The 27,135-nt window shown below is 39.2% G+C and overlaps 1 protein-coding gene across 2 annotated transcripts in view; it reads right to left on the bottom strand.

Moving 5' to 3' along the window:
• The window catches only part of AMPH (amphiphysin), a 214,624-nt gene that overhangs the window by 28,364 nt on the left and 159,125 nt on the right, over window positions 1-27,135 (bottom strand). Inside the window, exons 12-16 of one of the 2 annotated variants that reach the window (XM_069588261.1) lie at window positions 22,111-22,227; window positions 17,653-17,676; window positions 16,145-16,168; window positions 13,299-13,331; window positions 2,357-2,404 (exon numbers count right to left, since the gene is read on the bottom strand). In XM_069588261.1, the coding sequence (XP_069444362.1) occupies window positions 2,357-2,404; window positions 13,299-13,331; window positions 16,145-16,168; window positions 17,653-17,676; window positions 22,111-22,227 (246 nt within the window). The remainder of the gene's footprint in view (window positions 1-2,356; window positions 2,405-13,298; window positions 13,332-16,144; window positions 16,169-17,652; window positions 17,677-22,110; window positions 22,228-27,135) is intronic. The other variant, XM_069588262.1, reaches the window with a different exon arrangement.

The following is a 27,135-nucleotide window of genomic DNA, read 5'->3' as shown; positions in this document are numbered from 1 at the left end:
AGGCTGAAACATGACAGCATGACTACACAAAACAGGCTGCTCAAATTTGGAAACTTAAGTCACTTATCTAATCCTTCTAAGATAATGTAAAATTGAAAATATCTTGTCAAGATAGAAGGAAAAGTAAAGGTAACAGCATCTCGTGGAAAGATCTTATAGTAGATCATTAGGAATTGTGCTGTTTCAAGCACTTTTTTTTTTTTCTATAAGAAGCTTCCCCTGGCAAACATTTTAAACGGGTTGATACCATGCTGTACCCATCTGGGGGCACTGGTGTTCACTGGAATAGCCATCATTATACATTCAGAGGAGAGGTGTTCTCTGTATATATTAGTGGCAGCAGGATGCTATGATGGTTTAACTCTGAAGACTCAGAAACGGAATTCTTGCTTTAGAACAAAACAAGTAGTGTTGCTAGAGGACACATTTTCTAGCATCCTCTGTAATAAGCTGGAAAGCAGGCAATGCAGGGTAAGAAGAGATGGTTTGGGAGAGTGGAGTTAAGGGTCTAGACACATTCCAATATGGTAACTGGCTTCTCTAAACTCAAGACAACTACTCTAATAAGAACTTCAAAGGGCCATGGAGGCAATCCTGAGTCCAGAGTAGGATTTTCAGATTCAACAGGGTTCAAACTTGTTCTCAAGGGATATCTCGTGGGGCCACAAGATGAAGACTAGGGAGATGTGCAGCTGACTACCAACTTCAGCCTCTGCTTTGCTCAGATCAGTCAATGAACCCATGTTCAGGCATTGTTCTGCTTCTGGGAAGATGCTATACAATTGCAACTCAGTGGGTGAGATTCACTGTGATCTCCTAGTTCTTCACAGTGCAGAGCCAACACTAGCAGCATCTGCAATGCTGGGCATGACACGGCTAAGCTCCTCAGTGGAAAGACGGTACAAGAAATCTGCTTCAGAAAACACAGATAAAGAGAGGGGCACACATGGAAGCTCCTAGAACCAGCTATGTCTGTAGGGGTGGTAGGGAGATGTTCAGAGAAACTTGAAAACCACTGGATTCTGTGCCAGGAATTTGCAATTGTAATAGGTGTGAATTTACTGATGACCCATTGCCTTTTTTACAGCAGTATTTCTCCATTTTTTAACTCATTCACAATTGATAATTAAAAATCTCATCCTCCAGTGTCAGTATAACCCCCACTCCATCACCCAGACTGAAAACCACTAATGATCATGAAACATAAGTCTCTCTGGCTCCATTATTAACACCAATATAATATGAAGTTTAAACATTTAACTCTTCATTTGCAGGCATCACAGACTCCAGCTTTTACCTGGTTACCCAAAAGGCAAAAATACACCCATCTATGGACAGAGTGTTAGAGAAACACTTGTCTTTGAAAAACGGCCAATTAACCTTCCAGAGCTGGAGAAGGAAATGGCAATCCACTCCAGTACTATTGCCTGGAAAATCCCATGGACAGAGGAGCTTGGTAGGCTACAGTCCATGGGGTTGCAAAGAGTCAGACATGACTGAGCAACTTCACTTTCACTTTCAACCTTCCAGAGCAGAAATTCTTTCTTAGAAGTAAAATCATCTAAAAGGAAAAATTCATTCTACTTAAATACAATCCTGAGTTTCCAAAGTGAAAGCCAGAAGCTGGGATAATTCTACACCATTCCCACAGGAAAAGCAGTATACTACAAATAACCTTCCTGAACTAATCCTCAAAGAGCCTAAATCCTAGATAGTGTAGTGCTGACAAGCTCTCAGTGACATCACTCATGGTCTCTTCATTCAGCCTTGGTAGTAAGCTGCTGCTACATATGTTTCCTATGATAACCAATCTTGCAAGAATCTCCTCTAACACCCAGAGTAACCTTTCTACTTCCTACTCACTCGCAAGCTAAACTTTTCTCTTTATCTCATTTGGCAGCAAAGTAGGCATCACATCTTTACCATGTATTACTTCTTTCTACAGGTCACAAAATGAAGGGAGGAGATGAGCGATGAAGTAGCTCAGGTTCAAGAAAAAGCAAGGATCTATTCTCAAGCATGAATTCTTGAGGCAATTTCGTTGTCAGTCCTGTAGCATAAGCTATAGTTACACAGAAACATCCATGTTCTTGAATAGCTAGACTTCATGTTCCCTCAAAGCGTATAATAAAGACACTTTGATTTTTGCCAGGATCACTGTGCCTTCATAAATAGAAGCAACCACATTCAAAGTCACATGATTTTTCAGGAGCTTTCCTTCCTATTTTCTAGAAGAGAGGGAGCTACAGAAACCACACTCTGAATATTCAAGCTCTAAATTTCCTACAGTGATCAACCTTGGAACATTTGGTGGTAATGAAAAATTTTCCCAAAACACAAACCAAAATCAACTCACCATGTTGAACATACTCTGGTCTGCCTGCATTGTGAACAATGAAGTATCCTGGAGTTGAAATGTGGCGACAAAGTAGAAGATTCCAAATTATTAGGGTTTCAGTTAATTTGCCAAAACAGCAACAACAAAGATGTCATTTAAATCAGTTTCTACGAATTACATCAACAAATACATTATAAAGATTCATTTGTCTCGTTTAGTTTAAATCAAAAGCAAAAAATGCAAATATAATTTCTGACAGTAGTTATTTTAAATTTAAATCTGAGCTAGCAGAATTCAATAATATGATGAGAGGCATTCAACAAAGGGCAGAGCTTTCAAAGCATTATTGGTCTGCAGCTTCTCTCCAGGACATCAACAACAAATTAGAATTTAGTGGATCTAAGCTATAAATTTAAGCATTTAAAATGTTGGATTCTTAATCTTATTGTTTCATCAAAGTGTGACATCTATGAATTAATTAGGAGCCATAATTTTAAAATTGTATGAAATATATTCATTTGGGATATGGATTATAAAAAAATCAAGTTGGAGACAAGCTAAGGGAACAGTGATCTCAGGGAGAATCTTCATTCCCCATTATACCGGTAACCTGGCTTACACCCTCCAGACAAGAAACCAGAAGAGTCTTTCCTGGGTAATCTAACCAGTTCAAGGGAAATAAACATCCCTAAATAATCAGATATCAATGGTTCTCCAAAAGAAAAGATGAGCCAGTGACATTTGGTCAAAGACGGAGGATTGAACACAGGCAATTACCTCTGTTGCCTCCAGAATCCAAACTAGATAACAAGAAGAAAATTAATTTTTAAAGGCATAAACCCATGAGGGTAAAAAGAATAGAAAGAAAAACAACTGCAACAAAATTTTGAAATTAAAAAGCAAACAAATGAACAGTAACTTGGAGGATCTAAAATGTCTGCACTGTAAGTTGATGTAGGAATGCCAAAAGCAACCCAATTTATTACTCATAAATCCCAATGGATCAACAAAATAGATGGACATAGAGAGTGTCATACAGAGTGAAGTAAGTCAGAAAGAGAAAATCAAATACTATATATTAACACATAAATGTGGAATCTAGAAAAATGGTACAGATGATCTTATTTACAAAACCAAAATAGAGACAGATATAGAAAACAAATGTGTGGATACTGAAGCGAGAAAGAGAAGGGTTCAGATGAACAGGGAGATTGTGGTTGACATATATACACTATTGATACTATGTATAAAACAGAAGGAGTATATTGTCACCCTGCTTATTCAAGGTACATGTGGAGTACATTGCGCAAAATGCCAGGCTGGATGAAGCACAGCTGGAATCAAGACTGCCGGGAGAAATATCAATAACCTCAGATATGCAGATGACACCTCCCTTATGGCAGAAAGCAAAGAACTAAAGAGCCTCGTGATGAAAGTGAAAGAGAAGAGTGAAAAACCTGGCTTAAAACTCAACATTCAAAAAACTAAGAACCTGCCAAAAAGATGGCGGAGGAATAGGACGGGAAGATCACGTTCTCCCTCACAAATTCCTCAAAAGAACATTTCAACGCCGAGCAAACTCCACAAAACAACTTCTGTAGGCTGGCAGAGGACATCAGGCAACCAGAAAAGCAGACCATTGTCTTCAAAAACAGGTAGGAAAAAATATAAAAGACGAAAAAGGAGACAAAGGAGGTGGGGAGGGAGCTCCGTCCCGGGAAGGGAAGCCCGTCCCGGGAAGGAAATTTTAAGAAGAGAGGTTTCCAAACACCAGGAAACACTCTCCCTGCCGAGTCTGTGGCGAGCCTTGGAAACACAGAGGGCAACATAACAGGAAGGAAAAATAGATAAATAATTAAAACCAAGAGATTACAAGCCCACCAGTAACTCCCCCAGCGGAAAAGCAGCACAGACGCCTGCATCCGCCATTGGGAAGTGGGGGCAGGGCAGGGACGCGCGGGAGGCGCGGGCTGCAGAGCTTTGTAAGAATCGGGCAGGAACGCCCCACGCGCAACCAGAACGATCTAACTTGGGCTAGCAAACCAGACTGTGGGATAGCTACCACGCGAAAAGCTCGAACATAAGACACCGCCAGGACCGAGCACAGAACAAAGGACGGAGCGGAAAAAGCCGGCTGCAGACCATTCCCCGCCGGGGACAGGCAGCCAGAGCCGTAAGGACTGGAAAGGGGCAACTGCAGACCCGGAGAGACTTTACTTACCTAACTGCAAGCAGGCTCCTTTGCTAAGACTTCTGGGGGTGCTGGACAGTCACAGTCTGCCTCACGGGGTGCGCCAGCGGTCCACCCAGAGAGCTGAGCGGCAGCGGCGGAAAAGGTGACAAGCCGCGGCGATCGCGCTCGCCAAACTCCTGAGCTACTCGGACCTGGGAAGGGCACAAAGCGCAGTCCCAGCCGCATTTGTGCCTCTGAGGGCTGCCTGAGGGCTGAACCTGAGCGGCTTGGACCGGGGAAGTGCACGCAGCCTAGGGCCGGCCCCAGACGGTTCCCGGCTGAGCATTGTAGAGCCGGAGCGGTTTGTGCGCCGTGAGAAAGGACAGGTCAAGCGGGGCAGAAATACTGTGTGCACACGACAGTGCTATTTGTTTGCAGCATCCCCCCTCCCCACAGCGCGACTGAACTAGTGAGCCTAAAAACCAGCAAACAGAAGAAGTTAAACAGAGGGAACCACCTTGGAAGTGAGCCCACACGGCCCATAACATCAGAGAAGAGCCAGATATATTTTTAATTTTTTAATATTTTTAAAATCATTCTTTTTTTTGTTTTTTTTTTGCTTTTTGCTTTTTTTTTTTCATTTTTTTCCGAGCTTTTTTAAAATTGTTAAGTCTTCTATTTCTCCTCTAATTTTTATTTCTATAACCTAGTATTACTATTTAAAAAAAAAAAGACTTTTTTTTTTTTTAAGGCAAACCCCATATATACTCTTTGGATGGTTGTTGGTGTTTTTTTTTGTTTGTTTGTTTATTTGTTTTTTAATAATTCTTTTTTTTTTCTCTCTTTCTTCCTTTTTCCTTCTGCTTTTCTTTAATATTGTATCTTTGAAAATCCAACCTCTACTCCAGATTTTTAATCTTTGCTCTTAGGTTTTTGTTGTCAATTTTGTACATTTAAAAACCCAAACTTCACTACCCAAGTTTACCTGAGAGCGAGATTACTGGCTTGACCACTCTCTCCTCCTCTGGCCTCTCCTTTTTCTCCACCAGGTGGCCTCTGTCTCTTTTCTCCCCCATCTCTTCTCTATCCAACTCTGTGAATCTCTGTGTGTTCCAGACGGTGGAGAACACCTAAGGAACTGGTTACTGGCAGGATTTGTCTCTCTCCTACTCATTCCTCTCCCTTATCCTCCTGGCCACCTCTGTCTACTTCCTTCCTCTCCTCTTCCCCGTATAACTCTGTAAATACCTCTGAGCGGTCCAGACTATAGAGCGCACATAAGGAAGTGACTACTGGCTAGCTTGCTCTCTCCTCTCTTGATCTCACCGCATCTCATTCCAGTTACCTCTAACTACCCCCTCCATTTTCTCTTCTCCTTGTAACTCAGTGAACCTCTCTGAGTGTCCCTCAATGTGGAGAAACTTTTCATCTTTAACCTAGATGTTTTATCATCAGTGCTGTATAGATGGAGAAGTCTAGAGGCTACTGTAAAAATAAAACTGAAAACCAGAAGCAGGAAGCTTAAACCCAAAGCCTGAAAACATTAGAGAACTCTTGAATTCAGGGAACATTAAGCAATAGGAGCTCATCAAATGCCTTCATACCTACACTGAAACCAAGCTCCACCCAAGGGCCAACAAGTTCCAAAACAAGACATACCACCCAAATTCTCCAGCAACACAGGAACACTCCCCTGAGCCTCAATATACCGGCAGCTCAAAATTATCCCAAAACCTTTGATGTCTCATAACCCATTACGGGTCACTCCACTGCACTCCAGAGAGAAGAAACCCAGCTCCACCCACCAAAACTCCAACACAAGCCTCCCTAACCAGGAAACCTTGACAAGCCACTGATAGAATCCCACCCAAAGTGAGGAAGCTCCATAATAAAGAGAACTCCACAAATTATCAGAATATAAAAAGGCCACCCCAAACGCAGCAATATAACCAAGATGAAGAGACAGAGGAATACTCAGCAGGTAAAGGAACAGGAGAGTTGCTCACCAAACCAAACAAAAGAGGAAGAAGTAGGGAATCTACCGGAGAAGGAATTCCGAATATTGATAGTGAAAATGATCCAAAATCTTGAAATCAAAATGGAAACACAGATAAATAGCCTAGAGACAAGGATTGAGAAGATGCAAGAAAGGTTTAACAAGGACCTAGAAGAAATAAAAAAGAGTCAAAATATAATGAATAACACAATAAATGAGATCAGAAACACTCTGGAGGCAACAAATAGTAGAATAACGGAGGCAGAAGATAGGATTAGTGAAATAGAAGATAGAATGGTAGAAATAAATGAATCAGAGAGGAAACAAGAAAAACGAATTAAAAGAAACGAGGACAATCTCAGAGACCTCCAGGACAATATGAAACGCTCCAACATTCGAATTATAGGAGTCCCAGAAGAAGAAGACAGAAAGAAAGATCATGAGAAAATCCTTGAGGAGATAATAGTTGAAAACTTCCCCAAAATGGGGAAGGAAATAATCACCCAAGTCCAAGAAACACAGAGAGTCCCAAATAGGATAAACCCAAGGCGAAACACCCCAAGACACATATTAATCAAATTAACAAAGATCAAACACAAAGAACAAATATTAAAAGCAGCAAGGGAAAAACAACAAATAACACACAAGGGGATTCCCATAAGGATAACAGCTGATCTGTCAATAGAAACTCTTCAGGCCAGGAGGGAATGGCAAGACATACTTAAAGTGATGAAAGACAATAACCTACAGCCCAGATTACTGTACCCAGCAAGGATCTCATTCAAATACGAAGGAGAAATCAAAAGCTTTACAGACAAGCAAAAGCTGAGAGAATTCAGCACCACCAAACCAGCTCTCCAACAAATTCTAAAGAATATCCTCTAGACAGGAAACACGAAAAGGGTGTATAAACCCGAACCCAAAACAATAAAGTAAATGGCAACGGGATCATACTTATCAATAATTACCTTAAACGTAAATGGGTTGAACGCCCCAACCAAAAGACAAAGACTGACTGAATGGATACAAAAACAAGACCCCTCTATATGCTGCTTACAAGAGACCCACCTCAAAACAAGGGACACATACAGACTGAAAGTGAAGGGCTGGAAAAAGATATACCACGCAAATAGAGACCAAAAGAAAGCAGGAGTGGCAATACTCATGTCCGATAAAATAGACTTTAAAACAAAGGCTGTGAAAAGAGACAAAGAAGGCCACTACATAATGATCAAAGGAACAATCCAAGAAGAAGATATAACAATTATAAATATATATGCACCCAATATAGGAGCACCACAATATGTAAGACAAATGCTAACAAGTATGAAAGGGGAAATCAACAATAACACAATAATAGTGGGAGACTTTAATACCCCACTCACACCTATGGACAGATCAACTAAACAGAAAATTAACAAAGAAACGCAAACTTTAAATGATACATTAGATCAGTTAGACCTAATTGATATCTATAGGACATTTCACCCCAAAACAACGAATTTCACCTTTTTTTCAAGTGCTCATGGAACCTTCTCCAGGATAGATCACATCCTGGGCCATAAATCTAAACTTGATAAATTCAAAAAAATCGAAATCATTCCAAGCACCTTTTCTGACCATAATGCATTAAGATTAGATCTCAATTACAGGAGAAAAACTATTAAAAATTCCAACATATGGAGGTTGAACAACACACTTCTGAATAACTAACAAATCACAGAAGAAATCAAAAAAGAAATCAAAATATGCATAGAAACTAATGAAAATGAAAACACAACAACCCAAAACCTGTGGGACACTATAAAAGCAGTGCTAAGAGGAAAGTTCATAGCAATACAGGCATACCTCAAGAAACAAGAAAAAAGTCAAATAAATAACCTAACTCTACAACTAAAGCAACTAGAAAAGGAAGAGTTGGAGAACCCCAGAGTTAGTAGAAGGAAAGAAATCTTAAAAATTAGGGCAGAAATAAATGCAAAAGAAACAAAAGAGACCACAGCAAAAATCAACAAAGCCAAAAGCTGGTTCTTTGAAAGGATAAATAAAATTGACAAACCATTAGCCAGACTCATCAAGAAGCAAAGAGAGAAAAATCAAATCAATAAAATTAGAAATGAAAATGGAGAGATCACAACAGACAACACAGAAATACAAAGGATCATAAGAGACTACTATCAGCAGTTGTATGCCAATAAAATGGACAACGTGGAAGACAGGGACAAATTCTTAGAAAAGTACAATTTTCCAAAACTGAACCAGGAAGAAATAGAAAATCTTAACAGACCCATCACAAGCACGGAAATTGATACTGTAATCAGAAATCTTCCAGCAAACAAAAGCCCAGGTCCAGATGGCTTCACAGCTGAATTCTACCAAAAATTTCGAGAAGAGCTAACACCTATCCTACTCAAACTCTTCCAGAAAATTGCAGAGGAAGGTAAACTTCCAAACTCATTCTATGAGGCCACCATCACCCTAATACCAAAACCTGACAAAGATGTCACAAAAAAAGAAAACTACAGGCCAATATCTCTGATGAACATAGATGCAAAAATCCTCAACAAAATTCTAGCAATCAGAATCCAACAACACATTAAAAAGATCATACACCATGACCAAGTGGGCTTTATCCCAGGGATGCAAGGATTCTTCAATATCCGCAAATCAATCAATGTAATTCACCACATTAACAAATTGAAAAATAAAAACCATATGATTATCTCAATAGATGCAGAGAAGGCCTTTGACAAAATTCAACATCCATTTATGATAAAAACTCTCCAGAAAGCAGGAATAGAAGGAACATACCTCAACATAATAAAAGCTATTTATGACAAACCCACAGCAAACATTATCCTCAATGGTGAAAAATTGAAAGCATTTCCCCTAAAGTCAGGAACAAGACAAGGGTGTCCACTTTCACCGCTACTATTCAACATAGTTCTGGAAGTTTTGGCCACAGCAATCATAGCAGAAAAAGAAATAAAAGGAATCCAAATTGGAAAAGAAGAAGTAAAACTCTCACTGTTTGCAGATGACATGATCCTCTACATGGAAAACCCTAAAGACTCCACCAGAAAATTACTAGAGCTCATCAATGAATATAGTAAAGTTGCAAGATATAAAATCAACACACAGAAATCCCTTGCATTCCTATACACTAATAATGAGAAAGTAGAAAAAGAAATTAAGGAAACAATTCCATTCACCATTGCAACGAAAAGAATAAAATACTTAGGAATATATCTTCCTAAAGAAACTAAAGACCTATATATAGAAAACTATAAAACACTGATGAAAGAAATCAAAGAGGACACTAATAGATGGAGAAATATACCATGTTCATGGATTGGAAGAATCAATATAGTGAAAATGAGTATACTACCCAAAGCAATTTACAAATTCAATGCAATCCCTATCAAGCTACCAGCCACATTTTTCACAGAACTAGAACAAATAATTTCAAGATTTGTATGGAAATACAAAAAACCTCGAATAGCCAAAGCAATCTTGAGAAAGAAGAATGGAACTGGAGGAATCAACTTGCCTGACTTCAGGCTCTACTACAAAGCCACAGTCATCAAGACAGTATGGTACTGGCACAAAGACAGACATATAGATCAATGGAACAAAATAGAAAGCCCAGAGATAAATCCACACACATATGGACACCTTATCTTTGACAAAGGAGGCAAGAATATACAATGGAGTAAAGACAATCTCTTTAACAAGTGGTGCTGGGAAAACTGGTCAACCACTTGTAAAAGAATGAAACTAGATCACTTTCTAACACCGCACACAAAAATAAACTCAAAATGGATTAAAGATCTAAATGTAAGATCAGAAACTATAAAACTCCTAGAGGAGAACATAGGCAAAACACTCTCAGACATAAATCACAGCAGGATCCTCTATGATCCACCTCCCAGAATTCTGGAAATAAAAGCAAAAATAAACAAATGGGATCTAATTAAAATTAAAAGCTTCTGCACAACAAAGGAAAATATAAGCAAGGTGAAAAGACAGCCTTCTGAATGGGAGAAAATAATAGCAAATGAAGCAACTGACAAACAACTAATCTCAAAAATATACAAGCAACTTCTGCAGCTCAACTCCAGAAAAATAAACGACCCTATCAAAAAATGGGCCAAAGAACTAAATAGACATTTCTCCAAAGAAGACATACGGATGGCTAACAAACACATGAAAAGATGCTCAACATCACTCATTATTAGAGAAATGCAAATCAAAACCACAATGAGGTACCACTTCACACCAGTCAGAATGGCTGCAATCCAAAAATCTGCAAGCAATAAATGCTGGAGAGGGTGTGGAGAAAAGGGAACCCTCCTACACTGTTGGTGGGAATGCAAACTAGTACAGCCACTATGGAGAACAGTGTGGAGATTCCTTAAAAAATTGCAAATAGAACTACCTTATGACCCAGCAATCCCACTTCTGGGCATACACACCGAGGAAACCAGAATTGAAAGAGACACATGTACCCCAATGTTCATCGCAGCACTGTTTATAATAGCCAGGACATGGAAGCAACCTAGATGTCCATCAGCAGATGAATGGACAAGAAAGCTGTGGTACATATACACAATGGAGTATTACTCAGCCGTTAAAAAGAATTCATTTGAATCAGTTCTGTTGAGATGGATGAAACTGGAGCCGATTATACAGAGTGAAGTAAGCCAGAAAGAAAAACACCAATACAGTATACTAACACATATATATGGAATTTAGGAAGATGGCAATGACGACCCTGTATGCAAGACAGGGAAAGAGACACAGATGTGTATAACGGACTTTTGGACTCAGAGGGAGAGGGAGAGGGTGGGATGATTTGGGAGAATGACATTCTAACATGTATACTATCATGTGAATTGAATCGCCAGTCTATGTCTGACGCAGGATGCAGCATGCTTGGGGCTGGTGCATGGGGATGACCCAGAAAGATGTTATGGGGAGGGAGGTGGGAGGGGGGTTCATGTTTGGGAATGCATGTAAGAATTAAAGATTTTAAAATTAAAAAATTAAAAAAAAAAAAACACTAAGATCATGGCATCCAGTCCCATCACTTCATGGCAAATAGAAGGGGAAACAGTGGAAACAGTGACTGACTTTATTTTTCTGGGCTCCAAAATCACTGCAGATGGTGATTGCAGCCATGAAATTAAAAGACGCTCACTCCTTGGAAGGAAAGTTATGACCAACCTAGACAGCATATTCAAAAGCAGAGACATTACTTTGTCAACAAAGGTCTGTCTAGTCAAGGCTATGGTTTTTCCAGCGGTCATGTATGGATGTGATATTTGGACTATAAAGAAAGCTGAGTGCTGAAGATTTGATGTGTTGTGTTTTTTTTTACTTTACAATACTGTATTTGTTTTGCCAAACATTGATGCTTTTGAACTGTGGTGTTGGAGAAGACTCTTGAGAGTCACTTGGACTGCAAGGAGATCCAACCAGTCCATCCTAAAGGAGATCAGTCCCGGGTGTTCATTGGAAGGACTGATGTTGAAGCTGAAACTCTAATACTTTGGCTACCTGATGTGAAGAGCTGACTCATTTGTAAAGACCCTGATGCTGGGAAAGACTGAGGGCAGGAGCAGAAGGGGACAACAGAGGATGAGATGGTTGGACGGCATCAGCAACTCAATGGACATGGGTTTGGGTGGACTCCAGGAGTTGGTGATGGACAGGGAAGCCTGGCGTGCTGTGGTTTATGGGGTCACAAAGAGTCAGACACGACTGAGTGACTGAACTGAACTGAACTCTTTAAATGATGTTCATTTATAACTGATAAAAGTACAAACTTTAAAAATGAGTCATGAATAACAGTACTTAAAACCCAGTCATTTGAAAGAGTTCACTTCGTTGGAAAGATTCATTATCATCTCTCTGTGTGTTTACGTGTATCTGTATTCAGGTGCAAGTGTGTGAGTGGGTTTTCTCTTTTTATAGATAACATGTGGTGAAGTTGTCAAACTTTTAAATGGAGAAATTCTGAAGGCTGAAATTCAAAACTGTTCATGTCTAAGATCTGAGACAAAATACTCATCACAGCTAGGCAGATATTTGAAGAAGTTTTCAGAACTTATTCCATGACTTGATAGCCATGTGGTCTGCTTTTCATATGGGTTACACTGTCCATCTGTTGGGACACATACAGTGAATGGAACAGTCCATTGTGTGGCTCCTCCGTCACAGACTTCCAAGGAAAATGTTGGCTTATTGGCCAGAGCCAACCTGGCCAATGGTTTGTGATCTTCCAATGGCTCCTTTCTGAAGAACCACTGAAAAAATAAGGTTCTGTGTAGCATGACTCTTAAATGAATCTTTAGAAGGAGGCTCCTAAAAATCACTTACATTGTCTAAAGAGCCATCTCATTAGATCAAACCAATCCTATCTCTTCTCTTCCAAGAAGAGGTTGCTGAGCCTAGCAGATCTCTCAGATTAAGACAACTTCAAATTTCTAGTGGAGGAATCATCAGAATTCCATAGTATACCTTATTACCAATAGCCAATCAGTGTCATGGAGCACTTAGTATGTGCCAGGCTGCTAGACTGTCTCTGCACTGGCATCTCATTTAACCTTTACAACAATCCTGCAACCTTACTACTATCACTATTTCCATTACTAAGTTCACAAGAAGTGGGGTCAAATTTTATACTGACATACTTAAACATTATGCTATTCCAGTGACCAGAGGTTCCATATTTTTTAAATTTGCAATGTTCTCAACTGATAACTTTTACCAGTAAGTCAATTTCTTACCTGGGTGAATCCATTAAATGAACCTCCAGAAGCCTAAACAGAAATGGAAATCAGAGTATGTTATTTTTTTCATTACTTCTGTAGGATTGGTAAATGTCTATTAGACAAGTGGGAAACTGAAGGCCACCACAAATTTTAAAATAATACAAAAGGTTGCTGTGCATTCAAATGCTTAGGAAATGGAAGAGGCCATACTGTATTATTTTAAATAGGCTGACAAAAAAGTTAGTTTTTATCATTAGTTTTATAATTATTAGTTTTATAATTAGTTTTATAATTATTGCTGGTATATGGCTAACCAAAGCCTACTTTCCTAATAATGAGAACATGATTCCATACAAGAGTCACGAGGGTTTAAATAGTTCCTTTTTTAGCCATCGATAGACTCTAGAAGCACATCCAGTATTTTTCTCTAAATACATCACTTTAATGAACAGCTATTATGAGATTTTATAGTTTCAATGGACCTTGGTAGAAACATTTCATGTGCTTTTATTGGGGTGTACCCACTTTAGGAACAGTAAATTAGTCTGTTTTTTTCTATATATCTTAGTTCTTGAACAATAAAACTGAAAGTAGAAAGAATAAACACAATAAATGGGATGGTAAAATAGACTCTCATCAATTCCCAACACCATCATTCTGCTTTTCCTGTTGTCACTTTGGTTGTCTTTTTTGTCTGTTTTTTGTCAACCTATTTGTGTTTGGTTTGCACAGATTTCAAGAGGTATATGACAATCTGTCAAGGAGATGAGGGAGACCTTGGAGAAGACAGAGATGGATGATGAAGTAGGTGAGAAACATTAGGAAAAACAGCCTACAGAAGTCTTTGGCTAATCTATACTACATACTGGGGTAAGTACCTCTTCTTTATCAGCCTCTATTTCTTGGTACAACAGTCCATATCTCTGGTTAGCAATTTCATCTTCAGATAAATCTGAGTTGTTGGTGTCATTGTCTTGGGGACTAGCAGAACTCTCGGTGCTAGCATTCTGGGAGGCTCCCAGAACCAATGGTATAGCTACCTCTTGGCTTTCTTCCCAGCAGCTACCAACAACTTGTTTCCCACCTGCATCTGCTGGTAAATCCACCTCCAGCCCTTTCTTGCTTCCAACTGTATCTAAGCATTCCCTGCAATTATCTGAGCCTTCTATACCTCTGGTAGGCCAGTGGTTAATAGAATCAAGACAACTGGCAGACCCACTTGCTTGGCCATCTGGTATACCAGAGAATTCTACCATTTCTATATTATTCCCTGCTGAATCCAAGCTTGGCTGCCGGATTTGACCTGGATCTGTTCCCCAAGCCCCCATTTTTGCAATTCTTGGCAAGTTAATGGTTTGGCTACAGTTCCCAGTCACTGCACTTTCAGGTCCCTCTATTAATGAATCCTCTGTCTTACACAAACACCAGTCTCTTCTGTTTGCATCAGTTCCCAGGGCAGAATTAAGATCTGTCCTAGACTGAGTTGCTGCTTCATGTGTTACTGATAAAACAGTAGCCTGGTTTCCATCCCTGTCAGCTCCAAACGCATGTAACACAGCCTCACACTGAATCTCTTTAATATCTGTACTGCCCTGTGCTGAGTGATACATTATATTATGGTTAGGAGGGTCTATTAATTTTTTCTCTTTGTCTTTTTCAGCTAAGAACCATCCCTCTGGGCTGGCATCTTCAGTATTAGACACAGAGTCAGCCTGGGGAGGCAGATTCAAAATATCTGTGTGACTGGCACCTTTAGCTCCAGAACTCTCAATAATTTCACAATCACTTATTACTACCTGATTCCCTTCATCTAGTCCTTGGGCTCTGTCACTAAACTCATCTGCTTGACCTACATTTTTCATGTCTTTTTCTAAAATGTCAGTTTTCTCAAGACATTTTTCATCAGTCTTTATGCTTTCTTCACACCCAGCACTTAGATATTTCCTAGTTTCCTCTTCATTGATTTTTAAGGTCTCCTGGTCTTGCTTTCCTAGTGTCTTAAAAAGATCTACTACTCTATTTCCTCTACTTCCAAATGTTCTCTCTTCAAATTCCTCTGTCCCTTCTAGGTCCTTGACACCAATAGTTCCAGCCTCTACCTTTTCATATGTCTCCACACCTGCCCAGATAGAATCTTCAGTCTTCTGGTTTCTTTCCTCTTCTTCTGACTTTTTAACATCTTGACTTTCTTTGACCAGGCCACTAGTTTCCATGGCTGGTATCTCTGAGTCAGGTAAATCACAAGGATGCTCCATCTCCATGCAAGCAGCCCCAGGCATGGGGTTTGGGGGCAGTTGTTCATCTCCACATGGAGGGGCTGGCCCCAGGACATTTTCACCCTGTCCAGCTACAGTGTTCCAGTCAGCAGAAGGAAGCATTCTGGTGGACAATCCCAGGTCCTGTTCTGCTTCAGAGAGACATGCAGAGTCTTCCTGCGACCCATCTTGGGTAATTTTCTGGCTGACACTGTCTGTACTAGCATCGGGGCCCCAAATAATGGCACCTAAATCAATCTGAGATCTTTGAATTTCTTCAGTCAACCCACTGTCTGGAGTTTCCTCCATGATCAGGTTACACAGGGAAAGACTTTTTGAAGAATCAGTCTTTAGAGTATGCAGAAGAGCAAAGGAAAAAAAAAAAGATGAAATAGATCATGGTAAGATTTGATGAGAAACACAAAAGTCTTCAATAGAGTAGCCCCAGTTAAATAAAGCTACAGAGTATGTAAATTAAATTGTGTAAGACCACATCTGTGACTAGCAATGCCATGAGAAATGAAAGCTTATTCCAAGATAATACACTATGTATACAATGTTTATTAAATATGAAAAAAATCCAGAATTTTCTGGATATTTACCTACCGGCTGTACCAGATCAGTGCTCGTCTGTATGAATAAAAAAATAATAATAAATAAGCATACGCATGATCATAAGGCAAGAAAAGAAAATTTCCTAGCACATTAAAATCTCACACTAACCAAAATCAACATACCATTGAAGACTTTGACTTTTATTGGTTTGAGATTAAGTTTTCAATGTGTTTTGCAATAGAAATGAGTTTTGTTTCACTATTGTGAAGACTACACAATTGAAACATGAAGCTAGCCCCTGTCACTTTCAAAAAACAAAAACATTTTATGGTTATAGAATCCCAATGTTCTGAACGTCAGCCCTTTTTATGAATATCCAAGTAAAACCATCTCCCTATAAAAGATGTTTTCATGTAGAAATTTTTAAGCTCTTTTCTTGAGAGCCTTCCATGATGCTTCAATCTCCTGAGGAAGGGAAAGGAATAGTCATCTTTCTGTTTTAAGGGAAGAAAGGAGCAATGTCACTTCAGAAGACCAGACTCATGAATAGTTAGATCTATCCAACTTTCCTGTTGCTGTCTCATTAAAAGAGAAGAAAATATTAAACTCAAGTTGAGCTCTTAAGACCACATGACCAAGGGCTCTTCTAAGACAGGGGAGAAAAGGGCCCAAACCCAAGAGAAATGGGGCTTCATATGGGTGCAGTTATTTTCTTAATTTCACAGATGTTGCCACCACCAAACTCTGTGCTTTAGTCTCAATTCTCAATTTTGGAAATGTTCACCCTTGCACATCAGATTAGCTGAATAAATAACATCAGCAGTAATATAGACTTTGTATCAATACATGACAGATACTGAGCTAAATACTCTACAAATATTATCTCCTTTAATCCTCACACAACTCTCTGAGTTAGGTGTCATAACCCTTATTTTACAGATGAGAAAAAACTGAGGCTTCAAGAGTTTCAGAACTTGCTGAAAGTCATATTATTACCATAACTGCAATGTAGACTCACATCCAGGGATGTCTGGCTCTAAAGCTCAAATCCTCTGTGACTAAGCTTCAGTGAAAATAATGAAAAAAAAATCGTTCCCTGGGGATTCCCCTGTTTGTCCAGTGGTTAAGACTCCTTGCTTCCACTGCAAGGGATTCAGGTTCGATCCCTGGTCTGGGAACTAGGATCTTATATGCCTCATGGCAAAAAAATTTTTTAAAAGTTTTAATGATTCCCTGTGTGAAATAGCTTGTCATTTACATTTTCTCATCCATACTTTTCATGTATTCTATAAGCAGTAACAAATATGTATGCCCTTCACTACAACATTTCCTCTGGCCACCGATAATCAAAGAAGATGCATGAAGGGGCACAACACTGAATTCTTGCTCACCCAGGATTCTGGTATTTACTCTTTTCCTCACCACTGCTTCTGGGTGCAGATAAATGCTTAGAAATCATCAAAAATATCTGGGTCTTCTTTCCATAATAGATAAAATAAAATATAACAAGGTTCCCAATGTCTAGCCATCCAGATACATTAGAATAAGAGTTTTCTTACCGTCCATAGGTCCCAGGGCAATGTCTGAAAGTAAACAAACAAACAAAAAAAACCATCAGCAGATAAACCTCAAGCATGTAAAAAATATGGAGGTGATATAAGTTCTTGAAACAGAATCATAAACATTTTAGAAAAATTTAGTACAGCACTGTCCAATAGCATTTTCTTTGGTGACAAAATGTTCCATATGCATGCTGTCCAATATGGCAGCCACTCGTCATATGTGCTATTGGGAGTTGAAATGTGCAAGTGTAACAGAATCAAATTTAAAATTTTACATTCTTATATTTAACTTAGATTATTGAAAATATCCACATGTATCAATCTGTTTTTCACTCTGTGAGTGAAATCTATATCCAAAGTATGATGAATGGGATTACATTAAAACACGCACACACACACACACACACACACACACAATCAAAGTGAAGTAAACAAGGTATCCTGATATTAGAGTTTATCACATCTTTGAGGAAATGTGGATCCTAGTCACTTCAAATGCTATTTCTTCTACCCCACCCCCCTATCAAATTAAAGAGGATGACCTGTTTGATGGTAAATGACCTCCAGAAAAGCAGTTCTTCAATATGTTGAATCAGACAACACACAGCTCAATTAATTGGCCATCATGCAAATTAGCAGAGTGCCCCCTAAGACATGTGGCTGAATTACACTTATTCCTGGCATTTTAACTATGAAACTTCTTGATGCTGGGTTCAAAGGACTTCCACTGTGTGTAGACAGTGGAGGAGACCTCTCTTTCTTAATTCCTTTGTGACTGAGAATTACTGCTAAAGCCACATCCTTTTCTGTTCATGCCTTTGTGACTAGACTACATCCATGTTTGTTTTCTTGTTTTGAATCTCTAAATGTGAACGGAAAATTAGAAAGCCTGACACTTTCATCTGAAAAATATGACAGTTTCCAGATGGGATTACAGACGTCTGGTTTGGGTTCTGTACTACAGAAGACAGGCCTTGTAGTTACAACTGAAACACCCCTCAAGTTGGTCTGGGCCTCCTCTAATGTCCCCCTCCCCTGCAGCTCTAAGCAGCCTGGTTGGTCTCTGGATTAGCACTCACTTGTAGAATGACAACACAACTGAAAGCCAGTTACTGGTATACAGAGTACTTCTGCACCTTATATGCATTTTCTGGTTTTCTAGATGGTTTATGTTTTCTTGCTTCACAGCCCTTTAAGAATCACAGCTTCTAAAAGCTTCTACTCATCTCTGCATAATGCAGAAAGCACAGGCATTTTCTCGGAAAGAAGGCAGCAATGTGAAGTCATGTTTATCACTCCTTACGATCATGAAAGGACATGTTAACTCAAGTGGACGCTGCAGAGATCACAGGGTGAGATGCTCCGTGAGCAGAAAGAACAGCAATTTAAAACACAGGATCAGGTGATGGGGAAGGGAGATCACACTGAATCAAGGAGAGAGAAGGTAGCTTAATCTAACAGCTCTGTGCTTTTTGTCATCTCAGCCTAAGACTTTTCTTCTTCACCAAGGAGGAGCGAAGTGACTAGAGTTGGATCACAGGTCAATGCCGCAGTGAGGTGACTCAATTACGGCCACTGGGAAGCCAGAGGGAAGAGCAGAGGGGCATATACAGCTTGCCCTGATGGCAGTAATGAATTTCTGCCAGAAACTAAGACCTCTGAATATTTAACCCAAGTCATTTTGGGTTATTTAATTCTGTCATTTAATTCTGAAAAAAATCTCTTAGTCTTAAATTCTATGATTCATGAATTCACTTAACCATGACTTAATAGAAAAGAAGTTCCTCTCTTGAGTCAAACTTGCAGCCTGAAATGGTATGGCATCCCATCCCCTGATCATCACAGCATCCACTGTGGAAACTTTCCTCCTGCCACTAACAGTGAATGATGGAGGAGAAGTCCCTGAACTCTGCTGGCTGTCTACACAATGAGAAAGCTCTGCCAAGGAGATATTCTGAATGATATGTACATTCACATTCTACCTTGCTTGATCAATAAGACAGAACCCTCAAACTTGCTGACCATGACCACATTAGCATTTCCCAAAGTGAGTTTTAGGGACCACACCCATGAATGCTAAGAATGTTTCATTGGAACACATTTCTCGGGTCAAACAAAATTCAGAAACGAATTTAAACAAATCTAAATAGTTTTGTTTTGTTTTCTTAAGTGCAGGACTTTTTGGAGCCTTTAATGTTCTTAAAAGAAAAGCTATGACCAACCTAGACAGCATATTAAAAAGCAGAGACATTACTTTGCCGACAAAGTCTGTGTAATCAAAGCTATGGTTTTTCTAGTAGTCACGCATGGATGTGAGAGTTGGACTATAAAGAAAGCTGAGCACCGAAGAATTGATGCTTTTGAACTGTGGTGTTGGAGAAGACTGTTGAGAGTCCCCTGGACTGCAAGGAGATGAAACCAGTCACTCCTAAAGGAAATCAGTCCTGAAAATTCACTGGAAGGACTGATGCTGTAGCTGAAACTCCAATATTTTGGCCACCTGATGTGAAGAACTGACTCACTGGAAAAGATCATGATGCTGGGAAAGATTGAAGGCAGGAGGAGAAGGGGATGACAAAGGATGAGATGGTTGGATGGCATCACTGACTCGATGGACGTGAGTTTGAGCAAGCTCTGGGACTTGGTGATGAACAGGGAGGCCTGGTGTGCTGCAGTCCATGGGGTTGCAAAAAGTCAGACACGACTGAGCAACTGAACTGAACTGAATATTCTAAGGCATGTCATGAATATCCTAAAAGGGAATTTTAACAAAATTCCTGAAACATTCATCTAAGAAACCCTTTTTTTTTTTTTTTTTGCTAAATACCTTTCAGACCAGCATCTAATCTACTCAATCGCCTGCTTTATTGACATCTCAGATTTTTATTGTTTCAATATCACTACATGGAGGCTTGCATAAATCTGATCACATTCTGAACAAAGTGTGGATTAGAGAGACACTTTATTTATTGGAGGTCACATTAACTGTCTGTGTCCCAGTGATTTACCATAAGGTATCAAGTAGGCCTCAAGACCAAGAAGTTGAGCTGGGTCTCAATATCCAAGTTGAGTTTTGCACTACACTTTGATTAGTTAATCTGAAGTATATTCTAGCATCCTTGGATTTTCCCAGACTCAAATGTGAGGCCCCAACCACATCAAAAATACTGACATAAACAATTTCTGGGTAGCAAATATTTTGAGTTAACTTCCTTTCATTAGCATAGATGACTGTAAAGTAACTATATTCCACAGAAATTACCCACAGGCCATTTCAGCACCCACTACAAGTATCCCTCTGGAACTTCCCTGGTGGCTCAGACAGTAAAGCATCTGCCTACAATGTGGGAGACCTGGGTTCGATCCCTGAGTTGGGAAGATCCCCTGGAGAAAGAAATACCCACTCCAGTATTCTTGCCTGGAAAGTCCCATGATGGGGGAGCCTAGTAGGCTACAATCCACGGGGTCACAAAGAGTCAGACATGACTGAGTGACTTCACTTTACTTTTACTTTACCAGTATCCCTCTGATAGACATTATGATCATAACAGCTACTGAAATGGGAAGAATGTTGAGAGTGAGGAAGTTGTGAACACGGGTAAGCATGGATAAGCAAGGCAAACTCTGCATCAAGTTATCATCAAGATCATATCAACATCAGAGGGTGGGACCAACTGAGCACAGCACTGACATGTATACACTGCCATATGTAAAACAGACAGCCGGCGGGAAGCTACTGCATAGCACAGGGAGTTCAGGTTGGTGCTCTTTGATGACCTAGACTGGTGGGATGTGGGATGGGCAGGGAGGGGAGGCTAAAGAGGAAGGGGATTTATGTATATGCATAGTGATTCACATTGTTGTACAGCAGAAACTAACATAACTTTGTAAAGCAATTATATTCCAATTAAAATAAATAAATTAAAAACAAAGACCACATAGGCATCATTAGTATCAGCATCAAGTTCAGAACTATCAAGACTGAAGAAGATTCCTGTTTGGACAAAATCTCATGGTGATGGCCAAATGACTTAATTTGCAAAGTATGAGGAAAAACAGTAGAGAAAACAGTAAGAAGATTAAACCCCAAGCCAAGAGGAAGAGTCTTACTTAGGGAAGTCATAGAATGTATCATCCAAGCCTGGACACTTCTGAGTACAAATGTGGAACTATGGGTAGCTCTGAGATGGATGACTCCTGCAAACTGGAATGTGTCTTATCCAGTTATCTGTGTGTTATCTGTGTGTTATCTGTGGGCAGAGAAAGCTAACAGTAGGGGAGGTTGAGAATAATTGACATTGATCAAGTCCTCTCTCTACCCTTCCCATTAGGATATGTTTGTCAGTTAAAAAGTAATAGTCATGTGAAAGGGAGAGGGATCAGAGAAATGCCTTACTAAGCTTTACTAAAGGTTATAAACTATGAGCCCCAACCATCAAAAAATCCACTTGATACCTGTGACATGGGTGAGTGGGTCACTCCAGCAGAACCTGCAGGGGTCACATCAGGCTTGAAAGGATCAAAGTCCAGATCCAACAAGGTCTCTTCTTTCTTCACCTCAGGGATTTCATTCTGTTGAAATAAAATAAAATATGCATGAGCTTGAATCTGATCAGATTTCATGATCTAATCCATGCATAATCCTCTAATTTTAGTTGATATTTCCAAAGCATGCTTTGATAATTTACCATTTAGTTGGCTCATCCATGGGCTCCCAGAGTTTTGTATGATGAGAGGGGAAATAGCCAACTCTGGCCAAGTGTAACCCAAGTTGCTCAGGTACATTGCCCAGGCTCCAATCCTTATTCTTTGTTTAGTTCCAAGTACAGGCAACAAATGGAATTTTTGCGAAATGTATCCTAAAGCCACCAAGATCCAAGGAATCTCCTCTGCCAGCGCGTAAAACTCAAGTCAAAATTTACAGAGAACCAAGTAGATAAAATGAGCTAAGAGTTGGACCCATTACAGTCATTTCACTGCTGTGATGCCCCCTGGGAAGCTAAGATTTAAAAAGGAAGGTGTCAATATCTATAGTGACCTCATCCCACCTGCCTCTCCCCCATCCCTGGATTCAGTTATCATATGATCCATTCTTCATCCATAATATGTTTGTCTCAACTGCATTCATGAGGGAATGAAAGAGAGAAAAACATATACCCCAGTATTCACTGAAAAATGAGCTCCTACACCAATAAACATTCTTAGATTAGAAATAAAGCAAGCCAAATAGAGAATGAAAGTCCTACTATAATAATAGCAAAAAATATATAATACTGAACACTAACATTAGTTCATTTATTATAGAAGGCACCTATGTTCACCACTATACCACCAATACACATTTATTGTGAGATCAGGATACAGCATGGGCTTGAAGTTGGTCTAACCCCGGCTTGGGTTACACAGGGATGGTCAGCCCTCATAAACTATGCCACAGCAGGAGAACTGAGGTCAGTTTCCACATAATTCGAGTTACATGTGTTTGTTATTTGATATAAGCCTTAATATAGACCATCTGTTGCCTAGAAATTGAAAGATAACAACAATGGATATAGTATTATATAAGCATAGAGATGTATGGAGAAAAACATTTAAGAAACATGAGTTGTTTTAATTAATGTTGATCATAGATATAAAACTTAAAAATTTAGACATGTATGAAAACCTTAAGGGCATTACAGATAATGCTTCTTTTTTTTTAGGGTATCCATACTCACTATAGGAAGAAATCTGCTTATACATCCTGCTTATTGTCTTCAGTTATCTATTCAGTAGCATGGTTATTCTTCCTATATGCTTTTAAAATTAACAAGGATAATATTCTTTTGGGATCCCTCTTTCTTTAATAATTACAACAACAAAACTGTCAATTGATTCCCTCAGCCCCTATTAAAAATTTGCAGGAGTTTTTTAAAAATATAAATTTATTTCTTTTAATTGCAGGCTAATTACTTTACAATATTGTATTGGTTTTGCCATACATCAACATGAATCCACCACAGGTGTACACATGGTCCTCATCCTGAACCCCCCTCCCTCCTCCTTCCCCGTACCATCTCTCTGGGTCATCCCAGTGCACCAGCCCCGAGCATCCTGTATCCTGCATCAAACCTGGACTGGCGATTCGTTTCATATATGATAGTATACATATTTCAATGCCATTCTCCCAAATCATCCCACCCTCTCCCTCTCCCACAGAGTCCAGGAAACTGTTCTATACATCTGCGTCTCTTCTGCTATCTCACATACAGGGTTATCGCTACCATCTTTCTAAATTCCATATATATGCGTTAGTATACTGTATTGGTGTTTTTCTTTCTGGCTTACTTCACTCTGTATAATCGGCTCCAGTTTTATCCACTTCATTAGAACTGATTCAAACATATTCTTTTTAATGGCTGAGTAATACTCCATTGTGTATATGTACCACAGCTTTCTTATCCACTCATCTGCTGATGGACATCTAGGTTGCTTCCATGTCCTGGCTATTATAAACAGTGCTGATTTTCATCAATTGTATATTGGTACAAATTATATTTTTATGATTTTGCAAACAGACATTATACTTAGAATGCTCTAGGCACTGCTCTATGAACTTGATACATCTGAGCAATAACTCATGTTAATGCACTTTGTTGTCTTTAAAGAATTACTTTACTATCTTCCCCCAAAGCACATTTTATGGGCACTGCTGCTGCTGCTGCTAAGTCGCTTCCGCCGTGTCTGACTCTGTGGAACCCCATAGACAGCAGCCCACCAGGCTCCCCCATCCCTGGGATTCTCCAGGCAGGAACACTGGAGTGGGTTGCCATTTCCTTCTCCAATGCATGAAAGTGAAAAGTGAAGTCGCTCAGTTGTGTCTGACTCTTAGCAACCCCATGGACTGTAGCCCACCAGGCTCCTCCATCCATGGGATTTTCCAGGCAAGTGTACTGGAGTGGGGTGCCATCACTTTCTCCAATAGGAACTGCTAATCCTTAAAAAAAAAATCAAGAGCCAGATGGCATCATTTTCCCACTCAGGGATGAGTAGAACAGGCTGTACCAGGTTTCCTACCATCCTTTGACTCCAATGCTATTCCAGGCTGCTGCAGAGACCCGCTTCCACATCTTAGGGACCCCTGATATCTGCAAGTTCTCCATAAAAATTGAGCCACACAAATATGTCCATCAGTGCCCGAGGAGACAAACAGATCCCCTTAAGGAAGCTAAAATGGGAATATAGAGATCAAGGGTTAAAAAAAAAAACACAATAGACTAAATGGAGTTATGCTTTGATTTGAAATAAATCTGGGTTTGCACCCCAACTTTGCTACTTGATATGTTTGCTGGGCAATTAATTCAGCTTCTTTGAGCCTCCATTTCTTCATGCACAAAATGAGAGTAATAATATCTAGAAAGACTACCATGAACAATAAATACAACAAATATACTAAACACAGTATTTTGAAAATATTAGAAATGGAAATGGAAGCCTGCTATTAGTAACAATGTGGATCTGTGTAAAATGACTGTCATTAAATATCCACTATACCAGTTTGGCTGCCTTCAAAAGGTGTAACTGGCTACTTTGGGCTTGATATCTATTTGGTTTTGCTTCCTTCATCTTGAGAGTTATCCCTTAAGGCACTCATATGAAATCGTAATTTAATAGAGCTACAAAAAGAGTGGGAAAAGGGTTGCCTGTTTATGTAGTATCCCTTTATAAAAGAGCACTGAAGTACTCACAGTGCCGTCACTACGTGTCAAAACACAGTGACATGTAATTTCCCCTAACATAACAGAAGGGAATTAATCTTTTCTCATTCCTTATACCTGCTTCACCACTGAGTAGATCTGATGAGGTCCCAACATTCGTAAAGCTTTTTGGGAGTCTGATGTCAACTACTGTTTTACCATTGAAAGTCTGGAAGAGGTGACCTGGGATGTGCATCTAGGAAAGGAGACTAGGTGTGGAGACCACAGTGAGGGAAGATACCCAATGGGAAACACTACCAATGATAATAATCTTCTGTGCTATACTTCATGAAGCAGCTTTTGCTGGGGACATCTGAAGTTTACAGTTAAGCTACTGGACTTCTTCCAGTATAGGTGTACAGTTTGAGCATAATCCTTATGGTGAGCTTTGCCTTGACCTCATGATCGATGAAGTTTACTTCCTTATCCTGTGACTTGGGGGTGACCGTGTGTCATGCTTTGGCCAAGGGATGTTAGTGAACATAATGCAAGCAAAAGATTGAAATGTGCTTGAACAGTTGACTTGCTCTTCTCGGATTCCTGCCATTCATGAAAAGTACAAGCTTTGTCCAGCCACCGGCCAAAGAGGATGAGAGACACATGGAGTACATCTGAGCCCATCATAACTAACTTCTCAACACTAGAGTTAAAGAGAAATTCTTAAAAGTGGCCAGCGAAAAAGACATGTCACTTACAAGGAATGACATAAAATTAATAGTAGATTTATCATCAGAAATAATGAAAGCAAAAAGATAGTGAATCAATATCTTTGAAGTACCAAGAGGAAGAAGCTAGAATTTTGTGCCTCTTGAAAATATTTTTAAAACACAAAAATGAGATGGAGAGTTTTTTCAGGCATGCAAAAGCAGAAACAATTTATCACCATCAGATCTGCATTAGAATTAGCATGAAAGAACATTTCTTAGGCAGAAGAAGTGATACCAGATAGAAATTCAGATCCACATAGAGAAATGAAGAGGATCAGGAATAGGAGAACGTGGGTAAGTATATATGAATTTGGCTATTATTTAAATCTTCTGAAAAAGTAATTGATTGCTTAAACAAAAATAATAACAAAGTAATGTGAAATTACTTCATATTAAAAAGTAAACTTGATGACAAAATAGTACAAAAATCAGAAAGGAAGAAATATAAATATACTATTGTGAGGTTTTTATACCATACCCTAAATAGTATACTACTGTTTGAAGGTAGACTGTTATAAGTTATTTATGTCCTAAAGTAACCACTAAAATAACAAAATAGTTAAGTATAGTTAATAAAAAAAAAGAAAGAAGAGAATAATAAAAATGATAAATTAATTCAAAATAAGGCAGATAAATGAAGTAGAAGGGCTAAAACAGGACAAAAAATGATCAAGGTGCTAGATTCTACTTCACCATATGAACAACCACCTTGAATGAAAATGCCCTAAATAATATAATGAAAGACAGAGACTGTCAGACTGAATTTTAAAAGTCAAGACAACTAGATACTATCTACAGGTAACTAGCTTCAAATATGTACACACAAATAGATAGAAAGTAAAAGGAGAGAAAAAGATAAACATGCTAACCTAACAAAAAGAAAGCTGGAATAGTTACATTTAACAACAAACAAAGTAGATTTCAAATCAAAGGGTATAATCAGGGATAAAGAAGGTCATTTCCTGAAATAGAAAGAAGCAAATTCCTAAATGTGTGCATTCAATTATAGTTTCAAAATTTATGAGGCAAGAGCCAAG

The sequence above is a fragment of the Ovis canadensis genome, chromosome 4 (genome assembly GCF_042477335.2).
Source record: "Ovis canadensis isolate MfBH-ARS-UI-01 breed Bighorn chromosome 4, ARS-UI_OviCan_v2, whole genome shotgun sequence".
Taxonomy (NCBI): Eukaryota; Metazoa; Chordata; class Mammalia; order Artiodactyla; family Bovidae; genus Ovis; species Ovis canadensis.
This window is presented reverse-complemented; position numbering and strand designations above follow the sequence as displayed.